The 15,011-nt window shown below is 44.1% G+C and overlaps 1 protein-coding gene across 2 annotated transcripts in view; it reads left to right on the top strand.

Annotated features, from left to right (window-relative positions):
* Positions 1–13,547, top strand: part of ST13 (ST13 Hsp70 interacting protein) — a 79,010-nt gene extending 65,463 nt beyond the window's left edge. Inside the window, exons 11-13 of one of the 2 annotated variants that reach the window (XM_053721394.1) lie at positions 3,716–3,799; positions 3,836–3,882; positions 13,016–13,547. In XM_053721394.1, coding sequence (XP_053577369.1) covers positions 3,716–3,799; positions 3,836–3,882; positions 13,016–13,144 — 260 coding nt within the window. In that variant the 3' untranslated portion in view covers positions 13,145–13,547. Of the gene's footprint in view, positions 1–3,715; positions 3,883–13,015 lie in introns of both variants that reach the window. The other variant, XM_053721393.1, reaches the window with a different exon arrangement.
* The last annotated feature ends 1,464 nt before the right edge of the window (positions 13,548–15,011 follow it).

The raw sequence follows: 15,011 nt of genomic DNA, 5'->3' as shown, positions 1-15,011 counted from the left end.
ATAAGTCTTTTTCTCCCATTCATCATGATGGCCCAGGAAGCCGGAGTGGTGGCCAATTGGATGATATTGGGTATTGCTCAGAGGCCAAAATGTAATTTGCAGCACTCCTTCAGCTTTGCCTTCTGTTCATTGTGTCTGTCTGGACACACTATATAGCTCTGACCTTTTGGTCCCAAACTCCAGTCTGATTATAGTAAAACAACTTGCTCTGGGGTGAGGCCAAAGAGAAGTGCCTGAATTAAGGTTATATTACTTACTACATTACAGGTGATGAGGGTATATTTGTGAGACTCCCTAAATCACTGAACCCAATTTTTTTTTTCTTTCGTGATTCAGATAAAGCATGCAATTTTAAGCAACTTTCTAATTTACTCCTATTTTTTCTTCGTTCTCTTGCTATCTTTATTTGAAAAAGAAGGCATTAAGCTTTTTTCTTCTGTTATGTGTGATCAGTCCACGGGTCATCATTACTTCTGGGATATAACTCCTCCCCAACAGGAAATGCAAGAGGATTCACCCAGCAGAGCTGCATATAGCTCCTCCCCTCTACGTCAGTCCCAGTCATTCTCTTGCACCCAACGACATTCTAATACAAGCTTCAAGCTTTCAAACTGCCAAGTCTCATACAGAGTTAGTTCTGGCATTTCTAAGGTCGCATGGATGGAAAGTGAACGAAAAGAAGAGTTCTCTCTTTCCTCTCACAAGAGTTCCATTCTTGGGGACTCTTATAGATTCTGTAGAAATGAAGATTTACCTGACAGAAGACAGGTTAACAAAACTTCAAAATGCATGCCGCGTCCTTCATTCCATTCAACACCCGTCAGTAGCTCAATGCATGGAGGTGATCGGCTTAATGGTAGCGGCAATGGACATAGTACCTTTTGCACGCCTACACCTCAGACCGCTGCAATTATGCATGCTAAGTCAGTGGAATGGGGATTACTCAGATTTGTCCCCTACTCTGAATCTGAATCAAGAGACCAGAAATTCTCTTCTATGGTGGCTTCATCGGCCACACCTGTCCAGGGGGATGCCATTCAGCAGGCCAGACTGGACAATTGTAACAACAGACGCCAGCCTACTAGGTTGGGGCGCTGTCTGGAATTCTCTGAAGGCTCAGGGACTATGGAATCAGGAGGAGAGTCTCCTTCCAATAAACATTCTGGAATTGAGAGCAGTTCTCAATGCCCTTCTGGCTTGGCCCCAGTTAATAACTCGGGGGTTCATCAGGTTTCAGTCGGACAACATCACGACTGTAGCTTACATCAACCATCAGGGAGGGACAAGAAGCTCCCTAGCAATGATGGAAGTATCAAAGATAATTCGCTGGGCAGAGTCTCACTCTTGCCACCTGTCAGCAATCCACATCCCGGGAGTGGAGAACTGGGAGGCGGATTTCTTGAGTCGCCAGACTCTTCATCCGGGGGAGTGGGAACTTCATCCGGAGGTCTTTGCCCAAATACTTCGACGTTGGGGCAAACCAGAGATAGATCTCATGGCGTCTCGCCAGAACGCCAAACTTCCTCGCTACGGGTCCAGATCCAGGGATCCGGGAGCAGTTCTGATAGATGCTTTGACAGCACCTTGGAACTTCAGGATGGCTTATGTGTTTCCACCCTTCCCGCTGCTTCCTCGATTGATTGCCAAAATCAAACAGGAGAGAGCATCAGTAATTCTAATAGCACCTGCTTGGCCACGCAGGACTTGGTATGCAGATCTAGTGGACATGTCATTCTGTCCGCCTTGGTCTCTACCTCTAAGACAGGACCTTCTGATACAGGGTCCATTCAAACATCAAAATCTAACTTCTCTGAAGCTGACTGCTTGGAAATTGAACGCTTGATTTTATCAAAACGTGGTTTTTCTGAGTCGGTTATTGATACCCTGATTCAGGCTAGGAAGCCTGTTACCAGAAGGATTTACCATAAAATATGGCGGAAATACCTATACTGGTGCGAATCCAAAGGTTACTCCTGGAGTAAGGTTAGGATCGCTAGGATATTGTCTTTTCTACAAGAAGGTTTAGAAAAGGGTTTATCAGCTAGTTCATTAAAGGGACAGATTTCAGCTCTGTCCATCTTGTTTCATAGACGTCTGTCAGAAAATCCAGACGTCCAGTCCTTTTGTCAGGCTTTAGCTAGGATCAAGCCTGTGTTTAAAGCTGTTGCTCCACCATGGAGTTTAAACTTAGTTCTTAACGTTTTACAGGGTGTTCCGTTTGAACCCCTTCATTCCATTGATATAAAAATGTTATCTTGGAAAGTTCTGTTTTTAATGGCTATTTCCTCGGCTCGAAGAGTCTCTGAGTTATCAGCCTTACATTGTGATTCCCCTTATCTGATTTTTCACTCAGACAAGGTAGTTCTGCGTACTAAACCTGGGTTCTTACCTAAGGTAGTCACTAACAGGAACATCAATCAAGAGATTGTTGTCCCATCCTTGTGTCCAAATCCTTCTTCAAAGAAGGAACGTCTTTTACACAATCTGGATGTAGTTCGTGCCCTCAAGTTCTACTTGCAGGCAACTAAAGATTTTCGCCAAACTTCTTCCTTGTTTGTCGTTTACTCTGGACAGAGGAGAGGTCAAAAAGCTTCTGCTACCTCTCTATCTTTTTGGCTTCGTAGCATAATACGTTTAGCCTATGAGACTGCTGGACAGCAGCCTCCTGAAAGAATTACAGCTCACTCCACTAGAGCTGTGGCTTCCACTTGGGCCTTTAAGAATGAGGCCTCTGTTGAACAGATTTGCAAGGCTGCAACTTGGTCTTCGCTTCATACTTTTTCCAAATTTTACAAATTTGACACTTTTGCTTCTTCGGAGGCTATTTTTGGGAGAAAGGTTCTTCAGGCAGTGGTTCCTTCTGTATAATGAGCCTGCCTATCCCTCCCGTCATCCGTGTACTTTTGCTTTGGTATTGGTATCCCAGAAGTAATGATGACCCGTGGACTGATCACACATAACAGAAGAAAACATAATTTATGCTTACCTGATAAATTCCTTTCTTCTGTTGTGTGATCAGTCCACGGCCCGCCCTGTTTTAAGGCAGGTAAATATCTTTTAAATTATACTCCAGTCACCACTTCACCCTTGGTTACTCCTTTCTCGTTGATTCTTGGTCGAATGACTGGGACTGACGTAGAGGGGAGGAGCTATATGCAGCTCTGCTGGGTGAATCCTCTTGCATTTCCTGTTGGGGAGGAGTTATATCCCAGAAGTAATGATGACCCGTGGACTGATCACACAACAGAAGAAAGGAATTTATCAGGTAAGCATAAATTATGTTTTTTTTTTGGTTCAGTACTCTAGACAGCACTTTTTTATTGGATGAATTTATCCACCAATCAGCAAGGACAACCCAGGCTGTTCACCAAAAATGGGCCGGCATCTAAACTTACATTCTTGCATTTCAAATAAAGATACCAAGAGAATGAAGAAAATGTGTTAATAGGCGTAAATCAGAAAGTTGCTTAACATTGCATGCTCTATCTGAATCACAAAAGAAAAAATTTGGGTTCAGTGTCCCTTTAACATGTTGTAACCCTATACCCAGAATCTGGTCTATTCTATTTTGTGCATGGTGCAGTGAGAAACACTTACTGGTCACTGTGTAAAAGTCGTACATGAGGCAGGTGGAGGTCACAAACTGTCTGATTAACCAGCAAGAGACCTGGTTGTGATCACTGTTAATGAGTTACTTCAATCTAATTTCTTGCAGGTGGCTTTCCAGGCATGGGCGGTATGCCAGGCATGGGCGGTATGCCAGGCATGGGCGGTATGCCAGGCATGGGCGGTATGCCAGGCATGGGCGGTATGCCAGGCATGGGCGGTATGCCAGGAGTCAATGATATCCTTTCTGACCCCGAGGTGCTGGCTGCCATGCAGGTAAGGAGAGCTCCACTATCTTATTTGAACGTCCCAATTCCCTGGCCCTCCAGTAACTAATTCCCACGGTCTATCCTTATGTTACTTTTACCTTTATTTTGTCAGACCTCAGTGCACGTCTCATTGTGTGCCACAGGGGCTGGAAGAGTAAAATATGGGACTATATTTTTTTTTTTCATCATTCAGGCAGAGCATATAACTTTAAAGGGACAGTAAACACCAAAAATATTTAAAAAGATAAACTCTTTATTACCCATTCCCCATTTTTGCATAACGGTTAAATTAATACAATTTTTAACTGATTACCTTTGTATCTAAGCCTCAGCAGACTGTCCCTTATCTCAGTTCTTTTGACAGACTTGCATTTTATCCAATCAGTGCTGACTCATAAATAACTACGGGAGTAAGCACAATTATCTATATAGCACACATGAACTACCACCCTCTATCAGTGAAAAACTGTTAAATGCATTCAAATAAGAGGCTGCCTTCAAGGGCTAAGAAATTAGCATATGAGCCTACCTAGGTTTAGCTTTCAACTAAGAATACCAAGAGCACACGGCAAATTTGATGATAAAAGTAAACTGGAAAGTTGTTTATAATGCATGCCTTATCAGAATCTTGAAATTATAAAGGGATAGGGAAGTCAAAATTTAACTTGCATGACTGAGAGCACTTGTCATTTTAAGACGCTTTTAAATTCACTTCTATTTTCAGATGTGCTCTGTTCTCTTGGTATCCCTTGTTAAAAAAAAGGAATCTGTACATATTCTACACTAGTGGGTAATTGGTGCCTGCACGCATTTGTCTCTTGTGATTGGCTAACTAGATGTGTTCAGTTGGCTGCCAGTAGTGCAATGATGATCCTTCAGCAAAGGTTAACAAGAGAATGAAGCACATTTGATAATAGAAGTAAAATGGAAAGTTGTTTCAAATTGTATATTTTAAAATTATGAAAGAAAATATTGGGGTTTACTGTCTCCTTTAATTTGGATTAGGCTGTCCCTTTAACTTTACAGTTTATTTTTATTTAATTTGCTTCATTCTCTTGGTATCCTTTGTTTACAGAGCAGCAATGCAGTACTGTACCGTGAGACAGGAATAAGCCGCCTGTACAGTACATAGCACAGTGTGCATGCGAGACAGGAATAAGCCGCCTGTATAGTACATAGCACAGTGTGTGTGTGACAAGAATAAGCAGCCTGTACAGTACATAGCACAGTGTGTGTAACAGGAATAAGCCGCCTGTACAGTACATAGCACAGTGTGTGTGTGTGACAGGAATAAGCCGCCTGTACAGTACATAGCACAGTGTGTGTGACAGGAATAAGCCGCCTGTACAGTACATAGCACAGTGTGTGTGTGTGACAGGAATAAGCCGCCTGTACAGTATATAGCACAGTGTGTGTGTGACAGGAATAAGCCGCCTGTACAGTACATAGCACAGTGTGTGTGTGTGACAGGAATAAGCCGCCTGTACAGTACATAGCACAGTGTGTGTGTGTGACAGGAATAAGCAGTCTGTACAGTACATAGCACAGTGTGTGTGTGTGACAGGAATAAGCCGCCTGTACAGTACATAGCACAGTGTGTGTGTGTGACAGGAATAAGCCGCCTGTACAGTACATAGCACAGTGTGTGTGTGTGACAGGAATAAGCCGCATGTACAGTACATAGCGCAGTGTGTGTGTGACAGGAATAAGCCGCCTGTACAGTACATAGCGCAGTGTGTGTGTGACAGGAATAAGCCGCCTGTACAGTACATAGCACAGTGTGTGTGACAGGAATAAGCCGTCTGTACAGTACATAGCACAGTGTGTGTGACAGGAATAAGCCGCCTGTACAATACATAGCACAGTGTGTGTGACAGGAATAAGCCGCCTGTACAATACATAGCACAGTGTGTGTGTGACAAGAATAAGCCGCCTGTACAGTACATAGCACAGTGTGTGTGTGTGTGTCAGGAATAAGCCGTCTGTACAGTACATAGCACAGTGTGTGTGTGTGTGACAGGAATAAGCCGCCTGTACAGTACATAGCATAGTGTGTGTGACAGGAATAAGCCGTCTGTACAGTTCATAGCACAGTGTGTGTGTGACAGGAATAAGCAGGTCTGTACAGTACATAGCACAGTGTGTGTGTGACAGGAATAAGCAGGTCTGTACAGTACATAGCACAGTGTGTGTGTGACAGGAATAAGCTGTCTGTACAGTACATAGCACAGTGTGTGTGTGACAGGAATAAGCCGTCTGTACAGTACATAGCACAGTGTGTGCGACAGGAATAAGCCGTCTGTACAGTACATAGCACAGTGTGTGCGACAGGAATAAGCCGGTCTGTACAGTACATAGCACAGTGTGTGCGACAGGAATAAGCCGGTCTGTACAGTACATAGCACAGTGTGTGCGATAGGAATAAGCCGGTCTGTACAGTACATAGCACAGTGTGAGACGGGAATAAGCCGCCTGTACAGTACATAGCACAGTCTGAGACGGGAATAAGCCGTCTGTACAGTTCATAGCAGTGTGTGTGTGTGACAGGAACCTGTACAGTACATAGTACAGTGTGCATATGACGGGAATAAGCCGCCTGTACAGTACATAGCACAGTGTGTGTGTGACGGGAATAAGCCGCCTGTACAGTACAAAGCACACAGCTGGCATGTGCATGTTATATATATATATATAACCCATGTGGGCACATTTTTAGGTATAATGTGCTTTGTTTCTTTCTAATGACACGGTGAGTCCACGGATCATCTAATTACTATTGGGGAATATCACTCCTGGCCAGCAGGAGGAGGCAAAGAGCACCACATCAAAGCTGTTAAGTATCATTTCCCTTCCCAGAACCCCAGTCATTCTCTTTGCTTACGTTAAGAGCAAGGAGGTGGTAAAGTTTAGGTGTCTGAAGGAAGATTCTTAAATCAAGATTTTATTATTTTTCAGCAGCACAAGTTTGCTCTGCTTCTTTCTCGGGTTTAGCCATAGCCCATGTCAGTCTCTTCAGTAGAGCAGTGGTGGCTTTTAAGCAATTTCGAACTTGTGGGGTATAATTCTCACTGCACCTCCCAAACAGTTGTTGCTGCCCTATCCTGAAAGCCTGAGTAGGATTATTCAGTCTTTCTTTACTTTTCACAGGTCCATGTGACGAGGTGTGCCTCTCAAACCAAGTGAGCTGCCCTGCTGCCGGGCAGTGTTGAATTCAGGTAAGTGCCTAATTTTATTTTCTTGGGTCAGAATATGGCACTTTTACAGTTAAATCTGTATGGGACTTTTATATTATCAATCCTATTTAGCTTAATGGGATTATGGCAGTTATGCAGGCACTGGGGGCTTGAGGAGCAGTAGCATATTTGCTGATATTGCTGCTGGTATGTGATAGGTAACTCGTTATGAGGCTCAGCTCTGGGTTAATTCCGGACTTGGTGGTTTGTGTTTTTGTATGCTTTATTTATGTGATGGCTACAGGGAGGATAATGGCGACCGGGAGTTCAGTGTAGTTACGCCCACCATTAGGAGGGCGGGCTTTCTGTGGCAGTAAGATAGTGTTGCGCACTTCCGGTTTATCCTTCTGTGCAAACCGGTATAGAGAGGTTCGTTGCGGCTCTGCTAGCAAGGATATTGTCGCCTGGTAGCCTGTTTGAGCAGCTCTGAGTCTGTATAGCTGAAATCTCTTTATTGTTCAGGGGTCTCCTGTTCAAACAACTTTCTCCTCAAGTGTCCCAAATATTATCGGCCCCACCGGCAGTGCCCTGCGCTTCCCCTCACTCCGGTTGGAGTTATTTTGCAAAAAAGACATTGCTACCCACATCATCTGTGCTGCAGGGAAAGCGCAAGAGGAAATATAAAGAATCAGTGAGTAAGGTTTGACAGTAGTGGCTATTCTAAATGTTCCCTCCCAGAAGTCTGAGGAGGAAGATACTTTGGTAGCATCTGAGGGTGAAATCTCAGATTCAGACAGTGTAATTCCTTCTGATGCTGAAGTTGTATCCCTCAGGTTTAAGCTGGAACACCTCCGTTTGTTAAGGAGGTTTTGGCTACCTTGGACGACTCGGACACGACTGTCGTGGTCCATCCTAAGAAGTCTAGTAAGCTAAACAAATACTTTGACGTACTTTCCACGGTAGGTTTTTCCTGTACCAGACCGGGCTACAGAGATTATTGCTCGGGAATGGGAGAGACCTGGTGTTCCCTTTTCTCCATCCCCAATTTTTAAGAAGATGTTTCCAATAGCTGATTCTATCAAGGAGTCTTGGTAGACGGTCCCTAAGGTGGAGGGGGCAATTTCTACTTTGGCTAAGAGAACCACTATCCCCATAGCTGTTCCTTTATGGATCTGATGGATAAGACTTTTGGAATGGTTACTTAAAAAGATGTATGTACACGAGGGTTTACAATGGCAACCTGCAGTATGTATTGCTACCGTCACCAGTGCGGTAGCATATTGGTTTGATGCATTGTCTGATTCTATTCAGACTGATACCCCCCCTTGAACTGATCCAGGACAGGCTCAAGGCCTTAAAGTTGGCCAATTATTTATTTATTTTTTTTGAAAATATTTTTTATTGAGGATTAAGCATTACAACAGGTGTCACAGCGCAGGTGACTAATCATTACACATATATATAAACATTATGTTGTTATAATAATACAGTACATGTAGCTCTTGGTGGGAATGCAGAGCTTATAAATCAGGTATGTCAAGTGTGAAATAAAATTCCTGCCACAAAGACCTCATTTTTGATTAATATGAATAAAAATATCAACTATGAAAACCTAATTTTTAAATAATTAGAACAAATTTTAAACTCAGGGACCAAGTAATACTTCGGTCCTATATATTAATTTAACTTTTTAGGGACTTCTTAAAGTCAGCTTAGGAATATCTGTCCACACACTTAATCTAGTAGTCTCAGTGCGCATCTCCAGGCGGGGGAGGTCCATTATGGGAAAAAGGAAGGGAAAGGGGGAGAGAAAGGGAGAGGTAGGGAGGGGGGGGGGGGGCGATCAGTTTTTGGTAGGGAGTTTCAGGAAGCAGGTGCCATCGGCTAAATATCACATTTTTAACTGGGAATGAACATTTAATTATGAAAATGGGAGTGGTCAGAAACTTTACTATGACTACATATTTAGCTGTGATCTCCCTGATAATTAAACCAGGGCTCCCAGATCTGCCAATATAGCTCTTCCTTATCCATGTTAGAATAGAAACTTTGTTCCATTTTGGCGTACATCTGCATTATGGATGTAATAGCTGTAACATCTGGGGGTTGGGCTTGCTTCCAGGCCCTTGCTATCGCCAGTTTTGTGGCCGCTAGGACAAATATGATCAATTTAGAAACATGGGTTGGGACATTCCTCGGGAAGATGTGTAGGAGAGCAATTGCAGGAGTGAGTGGAGTAGAGAGCCCAAGGTAAGTACAGAGGGTTTTCACTTGATGTTGGCCAATTATTTTATTACGGATGCTTCCCTGCAAGTTAAGTTGGGAGCCAAGATTTCTGGATTTGCAGTACTGGCTCGCAGAGCCTTATGGTTGCAATCCTGGTCTGCGGATGTGTCATCTAAGTCTAAGCTTTTGGTGATTCCATACAAGGGCAAGACCTTGTTTGAAATAATTTCAGCCAAACCCGGCCCAGACATTACGGGAGGAAAGTGTAATTTCCTCCCTCGGGATAAGAGGAATAAGTAGAAGGGACGTCAGTAATTTTCGTTCCTTTCAAAACTTCAAGGGTAAAAATTCCTCTCCCTCTGCCAAGCAGGAACAGTCCAAGCCTTCCTGGAGGTCCAACCAGTCTTGGAACAAGGGGAAGCAAACTAAGAAGCCCGTTAGTGACTCAAAATCAGCATGACGGGTCTGCCCCCTATCCGGGACCGTATCTGGTGGGGTGCAGACTTTCCTCCTTCGTTCAGGCCTGGGTTTGGGATGTGCCGGATCCCTTGGTGGTGGACATTGTGTCCCAGGGATACAAACTAGCGTTCAAGACCTTTCCTCCCAGGGGGCAGGTTTCTGCTCTCAAGATTATTTGTAGTCAAGATAAAGAGAGAGGTGTTCTTATGCTGCGTCTGGGACCTTTCCGACCTAGGAGTGATAGTTCCTGTTCCAATGCAGGAACAGGGTCTTTAATTCTACTCCAATCTGTTTGTGGTTCCCAAAAAAGAGGGAACTTTCAGACCAATTTTAGATCTCAAAAGTCAAAACAAGTTCCTCAGAGTACCGTCCTTCAAGATGGGAAACTATTCGTTCCATTCTTCCCTTGGTTCAAGAAGGTCAATTCATGACAACAGTAGATTTAAAGGATGCGTACTTACATGTTCGCATCCACAGGGATCATCGCAAGTTTCTGAAGTTTGCCTTTCTAGACACACTTCCAGTTTGTGGCTCTTCCATTCGGTCTTGCCACAGCTCCCAGAATTTTCTCAAAGGTCCTGGGAGCCCTGTTGCGGTGCTTCGGTTGCGGGGCATTGCGGTGGCGCTTTATCTGGATGACATTCTGGTCCAGGCGCCATCCTTTCAACTAGCAAACTCACACGGAGATGTTATCTTTTCTGCGTTCTCACGGATGGAAGGTAAATTTGGGAAAGTTCCCTGATTCCAGCTACAAGGGTAGTGTTCTTCGGAGCCATAATAGAGATATTTTCATTGATAAGGAATCTTACAGAAGTCAGAAAGTCAAAGATTTTCGACTCTTGTCTTGCCCTTCAGTCCTCTCTTCGGCCATCAGTGGCCCAATGTATGGATGTAATTGGTCTGATAGCTGCCATGGACATCCTGTTTTCCCGGTTCCATCTCGGACCCCTGCAGTTATGCAGTGAATTATACTGATCTGTCTCCGCATTTACATTTGGATCAGGCAACGAGATTCTCTCCTTTGGTGGTCATCTCAGGAGCATCTCTCCCAGGAAACATGCTTCCGCAGACCTTCCTTGTGTGATTGACCACGAATGCCAGCCTGTTGGGATGGGGAGCAGTCTGGGGCTCACTAAAGGCTCATGGGATATGGATTTGGGAAGAATCAGTTTTCCCCATAAACATTCTAGAGCTGAGGGCGATCTTCAATGCTCTTCTGACCTGGCCTAAGTTAGCTTCAGCCTGATTTATCAGGTTCCAGTCGGACAACATAACTTCAGTGGCTTGCATCAACCATCAGGGAGGAACTCTTGAGTTCCTTGGCCATGAGAGGTATCCAGGATTATCCAGTGGGTGGAGACCCACAACTGTTGTCTATCCGCGATCCACATTCCAGTGTGGATCAATTGGGAAGCTGATTTTTCTGAGCAGACAGACTTTTCACCTGAGGGAGTGGGAACTCCATCCGGAGGTGTTTTCCAATTTGATTCTCCAATGGGGACCGCCGGAACTGGATCTCATGGCGTTTCGACAGAATGCCAAGCTCCTGAGGTACAGGTCAAGGGATCCTCAGGCTGTACTGATAGATGCTCTGGCGGTTCCTTGGAATTTCAGGTCTAGCATACCTATTTCCTCCGTTCGCTCTCCTTCCTCGGGTCATTGCTCAAATCAAACAGGAGAGGGCATCGGTGATCATCATTGCACTGGCGTGGCATTGCAGGATCTAGTATGTAGACCTAGTGGAGATGTCTTCTCTCCCACCTGAGGAAGGATCTTCTACTTCAAGGGCCCTTCCTTAACCAAATCTCGTTTCTCTGAAGCAGACTGCTTGGAGATTGAACACTTGATTTTATCTAAGCGTGGTTTTTCTGAGTCAATCATTGAGACCATGATTCAGGCTCGTAAACCTGTTACCAGAAATATTTACTATAAGATATGGCTGACATATCTGTATTGGTGTGAATCCAGAGGTTCCGATTCCTAGGATTTTGTCTTTTCTCCAGGAGGGTCTGGAGAAGGGATTATCTGCTAGTACCTTGAAGGGTCAAATATCTGCCTTGTCTATTTTGTTGCATAAACGTCTGGCAGATGTACCAGAGGTGCTATCTGTCAGGCCTTGGTCAGGATCAGGCCTTTGTTCAAACCAGTTACTCCTCCATGTAGTCTTAATTTAGTTCTTAAAGTTCTTCAAGGGGCTCCGTTTGAGCCTATGTATTCCTTGGATATTAAGATGTTATCTTGGAAAGTTTTGTTTCTTGTTGCAATTTCTTTTGCTCGTAGAGTCTCAGAACTCTCGGCGTTACCGTGTGAATCCCCTTAACATATCTTTCATTTGAATAAGGTAGTTCTGCGTACTAAGTTAGGTTTCCTTCCTAAAGTGGTTTCGGATAGGAGCATTAATTAAGAAATTGTTGTTCCTTTGTGTCCTAACCCTTCTCATAAAAAGTGTCTGCTGCACAATCTTGATGTGGTGCGTGCGTTTAAATACTATTTTACAGGCGACTAAGGATTTTTTTGCCAGTCTTCTGCTTTGTTGTTTTCTCTGGGAAACGCAAGGGTCAGAAAGCTACGGCTACCTCTTTCTTTGTGGCTGGAGAGTATTATTTGCTTGGCCTTTGAAACTGCTGGACAAAAAGGGCTGTTTCCTCTTCCTGGGCATTCAAAAATGAAGCTTCTGTGGAATAGATTTGCAAGGCTGCAACTTGGTCCTCTCTACAAACTTTTTTGAAATTCTATAAATTTGATACTTTTGCCTAGGCTGATGCTTCTTTTGGGAGACAGGTTCTTCAAGCAGTGGTGCCTTCCGTTTAGATTCCCTGTCTTGTCCCTCCTTTATCTGTGTCCTCTAGCTTGGGTATTGATTCCCAATAGTAATTAGAGATGATCCGTGGACTCACTGTGTCATTAGAAGGAAAACAAAATGTATGCTTACCTGATGCATTTATTTCTTTCTTGGCCCGCCCTGTTGGACAGTTTTTTTTGTGTTATAAACCTCAGGCACCTTGCTACTTCCTTTCTCTCTCTTTTTCCTTCCGTCGAATGACTGGGGTTGGAGGGAAGGGAGGTGATACTTAACAGCTTTGCTGTGGTGCTCTTTGCCGCCTCCTGGCCAGGAGTGATATTCCCAATAGTAATTAGAGATGATCCGTGGACTCGCCGTGTCCAGAAAGAAAGAAATTTATCAGCTGAGCATAAATTTTTGTTTTTTCTGGTCAGTTGGGGAGAGGGGTACAAATAATTGTGCACAGCTGCTGTATACTTGTGCTTATGTGCTTGTTACAGGACCCAGAGGTAATGGCTGCTTTCCAGGATGTGGCTCAGAACCCAGCAAACATATCCAAGTATCAGAGCAACCCCAAGGTGATGAACCTGATCAGTAAGCTGTCCTCTAAGTTCGGGGGCAGCGCTTAGCCCGGCGGAAGGATCAGAGGCTGCGTGACGTGCGCTGCTAGATGGTCAGCTCCGCAGAACAGGGGGAAATGAAGACTCTAGAGGGAAATTATATCAATGTTGTTTTTATTTCTGTCTGGGCCACAATCAATTGAAATCTGTAATATGCAGCATATGGAGCCCCTGGGCCTCACGTCTTTAGATCATGTTAGGAGGCGCACACACTACAGACGAGGTATAACCCTGGGCAGTTACTGTTAGCTGATCACTGTTAGAGGAGGTGGCGCACGCGCTACAGACGAGGTATAACCCGGGGCACGTACCGTTGGCTCTGCACTAGGTTAGGCAGATGCATCCTGTATAAAACGTATCATGTGATAACTGTATGCAGAAACTATACAATAAATCACAAGTTTCATGTAAATCTGTCTTCATTTCTTTACTGCTCCTGTAATGGGACCCTTTTTTACTAGTGGGCTGTATTAAATGGGTTAAAAACATCATTGACCTTTATTTTCTCATGGGAAATGGCTGCTTTAAAAAAGGGGGGGGGGGCTTTCGTCTTTTTTATTGGATATTTCAGTACTGAGTTAAGATAAGCTTATGTGAACAAGAAGCAGCAGCAGAAGTCAACCTCCTAGTGTATCGTGACAGCCCAGCCCATTTCATAAAGGCATTCCAGAAGCTGCTTTGAATACAAAAGAACTTGCTTTAGTACATCGTCCCTTTTAACGAGCTCAGCTACTCAAGTCTCCTAGTACTAGTGACACTTTTGTATCGAAACCTTAACTCTGATCTTAGCCAACCACAGTGAGAACCGAATAACAAAATGTATGATTACCTGATAAAAAAAAAAAAATCCATGAATCCCATTCCAATTACTAGTGGGGAATTTAACTCCTGGCCACCAGGAGGAGGAAAGAACACCCCAGCAAAGGTTATAGAGGTGCATGAAGTTTAGAAAAAATGACAAACAAAAATAGTAAGCCGTCTAGAATTTAGATAGGGGCGGGTTGTGGACTCTCCATGCCAGGAAAGAAACAGAATTTATGTTTACCTGATAAATTTCTTTCTCCTACGGTGTGTCCGGTCCACGGCTTCATCCTTACTTGTGGGATATTCTCATTCCCTACAGGAAATGGCAAAGAGAGCACACAGCAAAGCTGTCCATATAGCCCCCCCTCTGGCTCCGCCCCCCAGTCATTCGACCGACGGTTAGGAGAAAAAGGAGAAACTATAAGGTGCCGTGGTGACTGTAGTGTACAGAAAAAATAAAAATTTTAAACCTGACTAAAAGCCAGGGCGGGCCGTGGACCGGACACGCCGTAGGAGAAAGAAATTTATCAGGTAAACATAAATTCTGTTTTCTCCTACATTGGTTTGTCCGGTCCACGGCTTCATCCTTACTTGTGGGAACCAATACCAAAGCTTTAGGACACGGATGAAGGGAGGGAACAAGTCAGGTAACCTAAACGGAAGGCACCACAGCTTGCAAAACCTTTCTCCCAAAAATAGCCTCCGAAGAAGCATAAGTATCGAATTTGTAAAATTTGGCAAATGTATGCAGAGAAGACCAAGTCGCTGCCTTACAGATCTGTTCAACAGAAGCCTCATTCTTGAAGGCCCATGTGGAAGCCACAGCTCTAGTAGAGTGAGCTGTAATTCGTTCAGGAGGCTGCCGTCCGGCAGTCTCATAAGCTAATCGGATGATGCTTTTTAGCCAAAAGGAAAGAGAGGTAGCAGTAGCTTTCTGACCTCTCCTCTTACCAGAATAGACGACAAACAAGGAAGAAGTCTGTCTGAAATCCTTTGTTACTTCTAAATAGAACTTTAAAGCACAAACCACATCTAGGTTATGTAACAAACGTTCCTTCTTTGAAACTGGATT

Source organism: Bombina bombina, chromosome 7, assembly GCF_027579735.1.
Source record: "Bombina bombina isolate aBomBom1 chromosome 7, aBomBom1.pri, whole genome shotgun sequence".
Taxonomy (NCBI): domain Eukaryota; kingdom Metazoa; phylum Chordata; class Amphibia; order Anura; family Bombinatoridae; genus Bombina; species Bombina bombina.
Note: the sequence above shows the minus strand (reverse complement) of the source record. Positions and strands in the feature narration are given on the sequence as shown.